Consider the following 13,425-nt stretch of genomic DNA (forward strand, 5'->3'; position numbering starts at 1 on the left):
GTTGGGGGAGCTTGGTCTGTTTAGCCTAGAGAGGAGACGACTGAGAGGGGATCTGATAACCATCTTCAAGTATTTAAAAGGCTGCCATATGGAGGATGGAGCAGAATTGTTCTCTCTTGGCCCAGAGGGATGGGCCAGAACAAATGGGATGAAATTAATTCAAAAGAAATTCCATCTAAACATCCGGAAGAAGTTCCAGACAGTAAGAGCGGTTTCTCAGTGGAACAGGCTTCCTTGGGAGGTGGTGGGTTCTCCACCTTTGGAAATTTTTAAACAGAGGCTATATAGCCATCTGACGGAGAGGTTGATTATGTGAAGGCAAAAGGGTGGCAGGTTACAGTAGATGAGCAATAGGGATGTGAGTGTCCTGAATAGTGCAGGGGGTTGGACTAGATGACCCATGAGGTCCCTTCCAACTCTATGATTCTATGAGTGGTTCTGAATCTTAATAAGCAATAATATAACAGGAAGAGTAACTTAGCTAACGTTCCCAGAAGGGTAAGACTGGTTCAGGCCATGGAGGGGATGTCTGAGGAGGACCTGTGATGTTATTTGGGCTTGGTCGGTCTCAGGTGAATGCCTGGTGGAGGAGCTCCCTTTTGCAGGCCCTACAGGATTGTGAGAGTTCTGGCAGTTTCCTGATCTCTTCAGGGAGCTCGTTCCACCAAGTCGGGGCCAGGACAGAGAAGGCTCTGGCCCTTGTTGAAGACCGACGTGCTTCTTTGGGATCAGGGACCCTCAGCCAGCTGGAATTGGTGGAGTGGAGTGCTCTCTTGGGGATATATGCAGGGAAGCGGTCTCTCAGGTACATGCGATCCAGATGGGCATGCACATTTCTGGCACACTAAACCCAATACCCAGAATAAAACTTGGTTGGTCTGGCCAGTGATGATGGATTCAAACGTTTTAAGAAGTCTGTATTTACTTTCTGTACTTCCTTCTCAGGGCAGTTTACAATAATAAAAACATGATTAAAACAGTACCCCTCCCCCCTCTCTTAAATCCCCCCACCTAGGATGGTCTAACATAAGGAAGAGGAGGAGAGAGACCTGCATAATCTTCTGCCAGCCATGGCCTCAGCCACGGGCCTAGAGGAAGGATGCCATTTTGCAGGCCTTACAGAATTTTGACAGTTCTGTCAGGGCCTGGATTTCAACTGGCAACTCATTGCACCAGGTTGGAGCCAGGACCAAAAAAGCCCTGGTCGATACCAGGTGAACATCTTTAAGACCAGGAATGATCAATGAATTGGTGTTAGCAGAGCACAATGCTCTATGGGGGGGCTGATGGAGACAGACGGTCCCTAAAGTATGCAGGTTCTAGACTGTGAAAGGCCTTAAGGGTCACTACCAAAGGCCTGAATCTGTTCTGGAACTCCAGTGGTAGCCAATGCAGCTTCCAGAGGCCAAGTCACATGTGGGCCCTGCTTGGGGCCCCTGCAAGATGCATTCTGCACCACCTGTAATCTCCAGGTCAGGGCCAAGGGTTCCTAACATACAGCAAGTTACAGTAATGCAGCCTGGAGGTGACCGTTGCGGGGATCACTGTGGTTAGGTCAGACAGGACATTAATAGTTTCAGCTGATGCAGATGGTTAAGTGCATGGTGAGCTCCACTCATGACTTGCATTGATCGCCATTGATAGGGAGGCATCGAAGGTGTCTCGATGGTGTGTGAAGGTGTCTAATGCTATCAAGGCAGGGGAGGCATGCTTCCTCTTCTGGCCCCTTCCTTCCCTGTCACAAGACCTCTGTCTTCAAGGGTTCCAGGTGGCTCTGCTGTGTCCATCCTGCCATGGCTTCCAGACATCTGGCCAATGAATCTGGGGTGAACCCGGCTTGCTACCCATCCACAGATAGAGCTGGGTGTCCCCAGTGTATTAGTGCCCCCCTCAGTCCATACTCTGGGACCAGCTGTGCAGGAGGGTGCTGAATAAAACTGGGGAGAGAATCACAGCCTGTGGGACTCCACAAGGGAGTGGACGGCAGCATAACTGCTCTTCCCTGGTGGCAATCAGCCCCTGCAAGGACAACCCCCAAATCAGCCCAGTGAAGAGCCAGAAGCCCTTCAAGGCTGCCTTGAAACACCAGACTGCCTACAGGAGTCCACCCCTCACCTTTCGTCTGTCCTGCAGGAGAAAACAAGCAGCTCAAACCATACCCTGATCTGACTCTTCAGCACGCAAGCTCCTCTCTCCTCTTCAGAAAATCTGGCAACTCCTCCACAATTACAACCACCTCAAACACTCCAAAATCACTACACAAAGAAGCAGGCACACATGGGTTAATGAGCTTGTTTGCTCTGGCAGAACTGGCCCTTGGGCCAAGGCAGCTGTGCTTTGCATTCACACAAGGAAAAGGAGGCCTTTTTCCTGTCGTGGCCAGGGCTTCCTGGGGAAGAGCTGACTTCCTGGTCAGGGTACGCCTCCGAAGGAGGGAGAACGGGCCAGACAGGGCAGCATTCCACCAGGCCTTCCCCAGGCAGGGACAGATGCCTCCCCTCTCCCTCCCATTGCCTAGGATCCTAAAGAGCATGCCCGAGAGCCATGAACACTGCTTTGGATACCCTTCAGTAGGATCCAGAACGGGCACACAGCACACACATGCCTCTCCTGGCTGCACAAACCACCGTGGGGTGGACAGACCATTTCCCAATCTAATTTCCCTAAAGCAGAGCACAGGGGAAGACTTTTACTATTCACTTAAGGATCCATTACATGATTTATGTTGTCTCCGCCCACTATTCTCCATCCAATATTTTTCTTTCTTTTCTTTTCTTTTTGCTGACAATGCAGTCCTCCTATCAAGAGCACCACCAGGAGTTTCTTCTCTCGGATGCAGGCATTTGTCTTCTACGGTCTAGGGGTGGCCTGGGCCCAGAGTACTTGAGGGACCCCTGTCCCTCCCTGCAGGGCTCTTCACTCTGCGGGTTCAAATAGGCTGGTGACCCCTGGCTGGCCCTGGCCGATGCTGGCTGAATGAGCTCAGGGGCCTGCAGGAAGGTCGGTAAGATGGAGCTTTTCTGCCGCTTGTTGTGCAACCAGATGGGTTTTCAAAAAAAAGCAACAGCAACAGTATAATGATCTATTGCCATTTATGTATTTCAAAACTTAACAGAATTGCCATAATATACAGCACAGTTGTGAAATAAAGCATGCCAAGGGCCTCAGGTTGCCACAGCGACTGAGATGGCCACCCCCATAAGAGGCAGTGATTGGGGAGCACGGAGGGAAGGGAGGGGGGGAAAGCCTTGAGAAAGCGCACAGGAGACACCCCATCAGCCCTGCAGACGCCTCTGTATCCACAGCAGCCACAAAGGAGACACAGAGAATCTTTGCTGCGTGGAAGCCGCCTAAAACCACACAGGAAGTGCTACCGGAAATTTAGAAAATGTTCCTTATCTCCTCAGTCTCATGAAATAGTTCAAGGATGCAATTAGGAACCATGGGCGGCTTCCCTTCCTTCCCCTTTGCAATGGGAGTGGGTGTGTCTGTGGGAGGGAAGGGCCCACTGGAAAGTGAGACCACCAAAGGAATGAAATCAACCCGTGTTTGTTTTCCCCACTCTTTCTCTGAACATCTCAGGAGGGGTGCAAGGGGCTCTCTCTCTCTCTCTCTTCCTCCAATGTTGTGCTCACACCAACACCGCGAGGTGACAATGGGTGGGGACAGAAATCTGGTTCTCCCCTGGCCAGGTACTCCCTGACACAGGCACACTCTGAGCGCACTCCCGCTTCTTGGCCACAGAGTCTGAGTGGGCAAAACCAGTTCCTTAGGTCAGGAAGCAACGTACACATTTGCCGGCCCCCGGCAGTGCTGTTCCCACAAGACAGAGCAATGGAGGACAGTGGGGGCTGTGTTCCGATTGGGAGGCCTTTCAGAACAGCCTCTAAGTCTCCGTACTTGAAGACACGCCTCCCCATCCAAGAGCAAGTCGACAGGGCCCACATGCAGCAGGCTGCGTTCCCTGCTGGAGGAGCCAAGCCATGCCCTGAAACCAGACTGCAAAGTGGGGACAGACCCACAGCGGGTTTGTGAAGAGAAGCCCGAAAGCCAAGATGCACTCACACGTGATGAAGTAGTCCTGAAGTCTTTTGAATTCCAAGCCCATGTAATTGGGGCTGAACTCCTGGAACTTGATGGTGAAACGGATCTCCTGCTCAGGTTTGTTGCAGGTCACCAGCACGTTAGGGTCCATGACAGTGCTGCAGGAATCCACCTGGTCCCGCTTTACCAGGTACAACTTGTAGTATTCATAAGGTCTAGAAGACTCTGCCTTGGGACAGATGATGTCCAGCTTGTCCCCGATTTCTGGATAGATCACAAGCCCCCTTCCGGGCAAGAATCTAGAAGAGAACAATTAGGGCAGTTTTAATTAACCCAGAAGTACCATATTGGCCCAAGATCTGGACAGGCTTCTGACACAGAGTAGGGATAACCACCATTCAGGAAACAGGACTTGATGGGAAACAGGAGACGCGAATGCTTGGCTCATCAGGCAGGTTAGGAGCTTTTGTCTCAGAAAGACCACCAAGCTGCTTGGATGCAGCAGCTGCCTGGTAGGATTCATATGGACACACTTAGATCCAGAGATTTCAAGATCCCAGTTGTTGGTTTTTTAAAAAGGCTTAGACCTTTGCTGCAGAGCAGGCCAGGGAAACCCAGGAGGTGAACTGAAGCCTCTTTCAGGACAATTCTGATGACCAAAGAGCAAATCACCACACGGTGGCCGGATATTCCACTCAGTCACCTACTGGCTGTAACAACACATCAGTCCCTGCCACTGCCTCCTGCTGGGCCAGGACCCCCTTTCCAGAGCAATCCTTCCCAAAGCAACTTCCCAGGGACCCCAGCCCCGCCTCACCAATTACCCTCTCTACACCTGTCATGTTGCTCAGAGCGGGTAACAGCGGGTAAAAACATCATAAAAATTAAAAATTGTCCAGTAAAATTAAACTAATGCTCTCAGCTACAATTTCAGGGAGGGGGCTGTTGGGGATGAGGAGCTGATTCTCCACCTCTCTCCTCCTCCCCTGCAGAAAAGGCCTAGCAACCCTCCCACTCCTCACGTGAGTATTGTGGGCCTGCACTTGGAACATAATTTTCTCACTTCCAGGAAGGTGTTGGGGTGACACAAACTAACACTAAATGGTTGCACTTATCTTTAAACCGCTCCTGCAGAGCGGTAGAAATAAAGGAGTAAGGGCAAGTGGGGAGGAGTTAGGGCGGGCCCTGTCTGGGATAAAAACTCGGGGGGGGGCACTCGAGGGCCAAGGGGCCAATTGGGGGCCGCGCTACTTGGCCCGTCCTCCGAGCAGCGCTCCGGGGAATTGTGCAGCCAGCAGAAAAGGCCTAGCAACCCTCCCACTCCTCACGTGAGTATTGTGGGCCTGCACTTGGAACATAATTTTCTCACTTCCAGGAAGGTGTTGGGGTGACACAAACTAACACTAAATGGTTGCACTTATCTTTAAACCGCTCCTGCAGAGCGGTAGAAATAAAGGAGTAAGGGCAAGTGGGGAGGAGTTAGGGCGGGCCCTGTCTGGGATAAAAACTCGGGGGGGGGGGCACTCGAGGGCCAAGGGGCCAATTGGGGGCCGCGCTACTTGGCCCGTCCTCCGAGCAGCGCTCCGGGGAATTGTGCAGCCAGCGAGCTGCCCCTTCTCGGCTCTGCGCTGCCCACACATTCACTCCTCCCCACCAGCTCTGGAGCAGGCCCGCCATCCCCTTCTCCCTGACGAAGCACCGCCCTCACCACGCCAGGACGCCTGAGGTAAACGCCCGCTCGCCGTGACACCCCCCCCCACTCCTTTCCCCTCACCCGGTCCACCCTCACTACCCCTGCCGTCTTCCGCCGCCCACTCCCCCAACGCTGCCGCGTCCAGCCCGCTGCCCCACGGACAGTAGAAGCTTTGCCGCCCGGGCCCGCCCGCCCGCCCACCTTGCCGAATGCCGCCCGCCACCTTCTCTATTGCCTTCCGCATCCGTCACGTCACCGCCCGCAGCTTTCCGCCTGCCGCAGGTACACCCCGCAGCCCGCTCCGCTGCCCAAATGCCCCTTACGCCAGCCCATGGCCCCCTGCGCTGCCGCCCCAAAGCACGCCTTCTCCTCCGCCCTCCAGCCCACTCCAGCAGCCATCGGGAGCCGTCGCGCACATCCTGCCGCGGCCCCTGATCTCACCCATTTTTATAAATGGGCTTTCCCCCTAGTACATGCTTTATAATTCACCTCTTTTCTGAACAGAAATCAAATTCAAATGAGAGAGTCCCAGTCTGGGTTTCTGCTGAGACTCAAGAAATGCTTGTCTGTACAGCTGAGAACAGCACAGAATAAGAACGCTTTCCGGTTTGCTTAGAGACGGCCACTGTATTCAGGGCAAACACTGCGACTAACATAGATTCGAATGTGTCTAATAACCAAAGAACAAAGTATCATAATTCTAACATCGTGTCACCTTCTGAATGGAAGGTGTTGTAATCATTTACATAATAAAAGCATCGCCCTCCAGCACCATCTTTACACCCCACCGTGCCCCCATTCTAGCTGAAGAGCTACGTGTGACAAAGCCAGGGGGATCTGGAAACTTTGGGGGTTAAATGAGAGGTTCCCATGTAACTCAACAGGTGGTTATTTTGTAATCATCAGAAGAAGTGCAAGTGCTTTGTTTTAGAGAGCCTGTGTGTTTTCTGCCTTTGGGATCACTGCTTTTCCTGCAGGAAGCCTGTTCCTCAGCTGAAAAATAAAAAGATCTTTTGGTTTTTTACCCTTGGTGTTTTTTTAACTGGAGTGTGGGGGATACCAGGTTAACAAACCCGTTTGACTAGAACTTCAGTCAACAAAGGTATCCCCCACTGCCATGCTTGCTTTTCTGCGCAGCTGACAAACCCCTTCTGAGGTAATCCCTAAGAACCCCCCCCCCCCCCGCATTCTCTATGATTTCTAACCACTGAGATCTGGGAATTCCTAGAGCACTGCCCGGAAGTGACATCACTTCTAGGTCAGACATCTCTCTCTCTCTCTCTCTCTCGACACAGGCCGGAAGGTTCCGAGGGGTTGGGGGCAGAGCCTTTGTAATACTACCCAAGCAAACAGAGGGGACTCCCATCTGAGTACTTACTGGCTGGTGGGTTCCGTGGGACCCCCCTCCACATTTCAGGGGCTCATTGTTTTTAGAGATTTTGCTAGAAAAAGTCCCCCCCCCAAAAAAAACCCTTACCTTATGAGGGGGACATTCTTTGGAGAACACCCTAGTGTGGTTTCCTGTGCAATAAGCATAAGGTCGGTGAGCAGGGAGGAACCTGCTCTTTCCTGCACTTCATCAACACCGGCAGCAACATGATGTCTCCTTCCAGAAGCAGAAGGCGGGAAGTGACAGGTATAAGGTGAAGCCAAATTAATCCAAGGCCAATCCCGGACTCTTAAGAATCAGAATCCATCTCTGACCTGCTGATGCCCAGGAAGACAGAACAGTCCAAAGCAAATGAGATGCTAAAAAGTCTAACAGGAAATGTGGATGATTCAGTCTGGTGTTTTCTTGCTATTGGTTGGAGCTTGTCAACAGAAGCTGCTTACATGTGATCAAATTTCAGTAAAATCACCATGAACTGAATGTTGTTAGAGGGGCATTCAAGAGAAGAGTCACAACATGGGAAAAACCCTTAACTTAGCCTTTCCAAACATTCTTCAAGCTCCAAGAACTCCCTGACGTAATGTGATCAAGCAAAATATGGCTGAGAACCAGAGCTGTGCACAATTCCACACTCAGGGCCTCTCCCCTTCTAATTTTGGGAGGAGGGCGGGTTGACATGACCATATATGTAGATTTAAAATTAATTAACACCCACCCATTCGGGAAACCCTTCCAGGCTCATAAAGAATCCCCAGGTTTTCACAAAGCCCTGATGGAGACAGTTTGCCATAACTCCTCCTTTCCCGACAGGCTAAAATGAGCAAGTGGGAAATATTTTGTGGGGAGATCAGCATGCTCTGATATCCGGCTTGGGAATGAGCGTTGACCAGGAAGTCCAACAGTGAAAAACACACAAGCCATGGGGAGACACCCCTGCAATGTATGACTACCCTCTGACTGGTTTTCCAAGTCTTGGAAAATGTTGTGGCCTTTATAGCAATATAAACTGCATTTCCGCAGAAGGAATCTAGTCCCCTCCCCTAATAATGTCATGCACACAGATACAATTATTACTCTATGCAATTGTTACCTGTGTGAAAGTGTAAGATGCCCCCCCCCCCACGGCTTTTGATGGCATGGGGAGGCAGATCTAGTCTTGCATTTGAGTGAATACAGTAAATGAATCCTTATGGTTTAATTTAAACATTTGATGTTTTACATGCCTAATTTGCATGCTGGCTGTGCCGTGCAGGGTACAGGGTGGGTGCATGTCCAAATGGCACAGACAGCCACCCTTATAATCCCATTATGGGTGGGCATACTTTTATAGGTAATTATTATATTATGCTCTTTAGTGCTTAAGTAATTAACAATCAATGAGGGTAATAAAAAAACAAACACCCCCCCCCCACACACACACACACACATTTCCATCACATTTTCTCCAAGATCAGGCACTTTGATATTTTCCCCCCATAATTTAATTTAAGTGGGACTCTGTAATCCATTAAAGCAGCTGTTGGTAAGTTGAAAGATCTCCTTTATAAGGATGATGATGACCAGCACAGTAGCCGTTTACTGTGAGGGCACAGAGAAGCATAGGCCAGGCATTTCTGGCTAACTGCCACAAGATGCAACAGGATCAAGGATTCTGTTCAAATTCTGCAGCGTTACGATGAGTTTTAAAATGCCACCACACCCCAAAACGGCACTAGCTGAATGCCAGCATTTGCAGCACGGCATGCAGGGGCTTGCAGCCAGCACCTTCCCCTGCTGACTTGCCTCGAAGGTGCTGCTAAGTGCCTGCATATCTACACGCCATCTGCTTGCCCCATGCACAATAACTGCTCAATACTCCTTGCGAGGGCAACAGAGGGAGCAATAGCAGCGTCTGTGGGGGCTCCCTTTCAGCCGATGACCCCTCTTTCACACACACACAGAGAGAGAGAGAGAGAGAGAGAGAGAGAGAGAGAGAGAGAAGGATCTCCCCCCCTCCACAGAGTTTGAGAGGAATGCTAGTGTCTCTTTGGCACAAGACATGACATCATGTCCTTGGCTGACCAAAAGGTAACCCCCTCCCTGTAAATTTCCCGCCAGGCTGGCAACTTGAGTGAGCTCACAGCCAGATATGCCCAGCAGGCGGCACTAACTGTTCTCCCTCCCCCTTCTCAGCACATTCAGATTTCATGCATAAAACCACCAAACTAAGGTAGAGGAAGACTGAGAACAGAACATGGCTTGATTTAAACAGCACTGCTCCCCACACACATCACACCTGGACACAACCCCAGCATTTCTCAAAACAGGGATTTCATCTTTAAACTCCGTTTCAGACAAAGGATTATTGCTTTCTTCTGGGGACAATATGCAGCTGAACAGAACATCCATGTGCTACTGAAAGAGGCCCCACCTGGCTTTGCTTGATCCTTACCTGCATTTAGGATCAGGGAAGCACAGGGGCTGCATGCCTGCCGGTCACGGTGGGTTAACACCTGCCATTGGCTGCCCAGTGCTCCCAGGCATACACAGGGCCAAAAGGCAAGCCTCTGGAACTTCCCTAAGACACTAGCAAGGCCACAGAAGTCGGGATCTCCATGTGCCTTTGCAGTGCTCCTGGCCCTGCTTAAAAATCAATTTGCTCTCCGAGTGGTGTACTGTAGGACAGTGGTCCCCAACCTTTTTATCACCGGGGACCGGTCAACGTTTGACAATTTTACTGAGGCCCGTATGGGGGGTAGTCTTTTGCTGAGGGACGTCGCTGCCACCGGCTGAGCCCCTGCCCCATTTGCTTTCCCACCGGCACTCCTGACTTCCCTCCGCCCACTGGGGGGCGTTGCCAGCAGCAGCTGCGCAGTGTCACACCGAGGGGGAACCCCAGCCATGGCGGCCGCCGGAGAGCCCCAAAGGTGAGCCAGCATGGCAGAGCAGCACCCGAGGCAGCAGCCGGGGAGGAGGACGAGGGGCCGCGGACCCATACCGGTCCCCAGACCGGGGGTTGGGGACCACTGCTGTAGGAGATATTTTGCCAAGCCACTTCACAGCCGGCACTAAGATTTCCCCATGGCCAGAATCTATGCACTCAGGCCGTGGGCAGGCATGACATATCAAACTAAGAAGAGATAAGCAGTGCTGTGTCCGTGTCCCAACTTTCAAAAACTTAATTTTGTACCCGTATTGGTCTGAAGTGGCAGAACAAAGTTTAACTCCAGCCGCTCCTTTAACAAGTGTAACCCACAGAAATGGTAGCCTAATCTGTTAAACATCTCACTTATGTTGTATGCAAATTTACTGTTCACCTTCTATCTATATGCATGGACTGGCAACTCCCATTTAATTCTGCCTATATGTATGGACGTGCACATGAACACGAAAGCTCATAGTTTGAATAAAATTTGGTCTTAAAGGTGACTCAACACTCTTAACTCTGTTCAGGTAAGACTAGTATCTCCAACTCCTTTAGGAAGTCTCCAGCAGGAGTTCTCTAAGCTCAAAGCTCATCTTCCCTAAATTCTGCCTACAGAACAGAGCAGTCTTTAATAATGTTACCAGGTGTATTTAATACCAATATTCATTTTTTCATAAAACAGGGAAGAGAAGAAAGTTTCTCAGTAAAATCCCAGCTAGGACTTAGATTGTAATAATCAAACTTGGTAATTACCTTCAAGGCCGGACACGATTTGGGTCAAGCATAGCTGAGGGTCCCGCATACCAGCCTCACGGCCTATTCCCCCAAAGCACCCTACACTCTGCCATTGCCAATCAGCTAGTGATCCCTAGCCCCAAGGAAGCATGTTTGGCCTCAACCAGGGCCAGGTTGTTCTCTGTTCCAGCCCCCATGTGGTGGATCAAGCTCCCCGAGGAGATCCAAGCCCTGCTGGAGCTAGTACAGCCCCACAGTTCCGGCAGGCATTTGGCTGAGGTCAACTGAACCAGCAACATCTACTGGGCCCCTAGAAGAAGAAGAGTTGGTTCTTGTATGCTGCTTTTCTCTACCCAAAGGAGTCGCAAAGTGACGAAGAAGAGGAAGAGGAAGAGGAAGAAGAGGAAGAAGAAGAAGGTTCTCATATGCCGCTTTTCCCTACCCGGTCAGAACAGTTTTATCAGTGCTGTGGCGAGCCCAAGGTCACCCAGCTGGCTGCAAGTGGGGGAGCGCAGAATCGAACCTGGCAAGCCAGATTAGAAGTCCGCACTCCTAACCACTACACCAAACTGGCTCTTTACAGTCGCCTTCCCTTTCCTCTCCCCACAACAGACACCCTGTGAGGGAAGGGAGGCTGAGAGCCCTGATATTACTGAAGAAGAAGAGTTGGTTCTTAGATGCCGCTTTTCTCTACCCAAAGGAGGCTCAAAGCAGCTTAAAGTGACCTTCCCTTTCCTCTCCGCACAACAGACACCCTGTGAGGGAGGGGAGGCTGAAAGAGCCCTGAGATTATTGAAGAAGAAGAGTTGGTTCTTAGATGCCGCTTTTTTCTACCCAAAGGAATCTCAAAGCGGATTCCATTCGCCTTCCCTTTCCTCTCCCCACAACAGACACCCTGTCAGGGAGGGGAGGCTAAGAAGCCCTGTCATTACTGCTTGGTCGGAGGAGGAGGAGGAGGAGGAGAAGTTATCAAACTTATCTTGTATTTTGTCACTCAAGTAATGTTTTCTGAAACCGCCCTGAGCTGCAGGGAAGGGTGGCATACAAATACAACAAATGAATGAATGAATGAATGAATGAATGAATGAATGAATGAATGAATGAATGAATGAATGAATGAATGAATGAATGAATGAATGAATGAATGGAGGACTGGCTATACATTCTCACAGAATGGCTTTTCTCCAGAGTAAGAGCATTTCAGAGGCAAGTCTTTGTGCCCTGGGCTCAGATTGTCAGCATTACATCATCTGTGCACCACACAAAACCCACGGCTGCTCAGGAGGAGGAGTGCCAAACAACAATAGGAAGTACTGCAGTGGTGCACATCACGGCCACACAGCCCAGAAAACCCAGGGCAGCAAGCAATACCAAACTCCAGAAACAGAACTAAATCCCAAGAGTCAACCTGGGCCCTCCCCACGCAAACAGCGAGCATGACCTCAAGATGCACAGGCTCAACATTCTCCCCAGAGCCCCCGCCCGCTTGCTTTAGGTTTGACAAAGCAAAATGTCCAGTGGCCAGCGACAGACAGCTTGGGCTCTGCTCCGTAACCACAGACTGCCCTGTGCATTCCAGTCCCTTTCACTGCTGCTCATTCCACACACCTGCTGGGAGGCCGAATTCCTGGGACAGCCATGGTAACCACCACACAGGGAAGGCAGCTCGGCTGCGGCACAGCAGGCCTCCCTCCCGCTCCTGAGACAAAAGAAAGAGCACCTGTTGCCAGGGCCCCCCCCCCATCCAGGCCCAGGAAGAGCGGCAGGCCCTCCCGCCCCTTGCAGCTTTGAGAGGAGCAGGCAGCTGCTCTCTGGCATTCTCTACAATTTCAACCCAATTTTACTTTCCGCAAGAAGAGGCTGAAAATGCCTCAGCCAATGTAGGGCATCCCGTCTGCACCATCCCCTCAGCCCTTTGATGTGGGCCACAGTCACCCCCTCCCTTCCTAAGGGCAGGGAATTAAGGTTTCAAACCTTACAGAAGGATCCAAAAAGGAAGGGGCTTAAAGTAACAAAGGCAAGCAAGATCCCAGATTCAAGTTGCTCAGGTGGTTTTAAAACAATGTAACTCTTCCAGGATATCAAACGTGTGTTTCAGCTAGAATGATAAAGGATAGAGATCCTCATCAGGGATTGTCAGGATCATGATCAAGCGGGTCACAGATATTAAGGGCTTTCAAAGAAAGAATGACTTGCTGGGTTGATGTTCCCTCTCAGCCCCAAGGGGAGGGGAGGGGAGGGGGGGAAACCATGAATAAGTAACTGGATCCTACTCTGCTTTATAAGGGCTTTAGCAAAGATGGCCCTGAAACAGAGGCCCGATCCCACAGCTGGCTGACTCCTTGCACACAGAAGGAAGGCACCCCTCCCTGAGCCTGTGGATTTGTCCTCACTAGGATGTTTCTCCCCAAGATGTGAAGGTTTATCTTCTCCCTATTAGATAACAGATCCCACTGCAACCCCCCCCCCAAAAAAAAAGACACTTATCCCCTCACAAGGCCAGGCATTGGGCAGAGGTAGAAGATCTGGCAGGTGAGTCACCCAGCACACCTTCAGAGCACGACAGGTCAGTGCTGGGTGGTGAGCCATTATTCCTCTGGGGGCAGAGAGACTGCGATGCTCTCAGGAATTGCTGTGGGGTGCCAACGGGTGTCCTAG

The 13,425-nt window shown here is 51.0% G+C and overlaps 1 protein-coding gene across 1 annotated transcript in view; it reads right to left on the minus strand.

Annotated features, from left to right (window-relative positions):
• Positions 1-13,425, minus strand: part of EFNB1 (ephrin B1) — an 88,219-nt gene that overhangs the window by 30,669 nt on the left and 44,125 nt on the right. Inside the window, exon 2 of the mRNA XM_077308335.1 lies at positions 4,066-4,343. Within this exon, the coding sequence (XP_077164450.1) occupies positions 4,066-4,343 (278 nt within the window). The remainder of the gene's footprint in view (positions 1-4,065; positions 4,344-13,425) is intronic.

Source organism: Paroedura picta, chromosome 13 (assembly GCF_049243985.1).
Source record: "Paroedura picta isolate Pp20150507F chromosome 13, Ppicta_v3.0, whole genome shotgun sequence".
Taxonomy (NCBI): Eukaryota; Metazoa; Chordata; class Lepidosauria; order Squamata; family Gekkonidae; genus Paroedura; species Paroedura picta.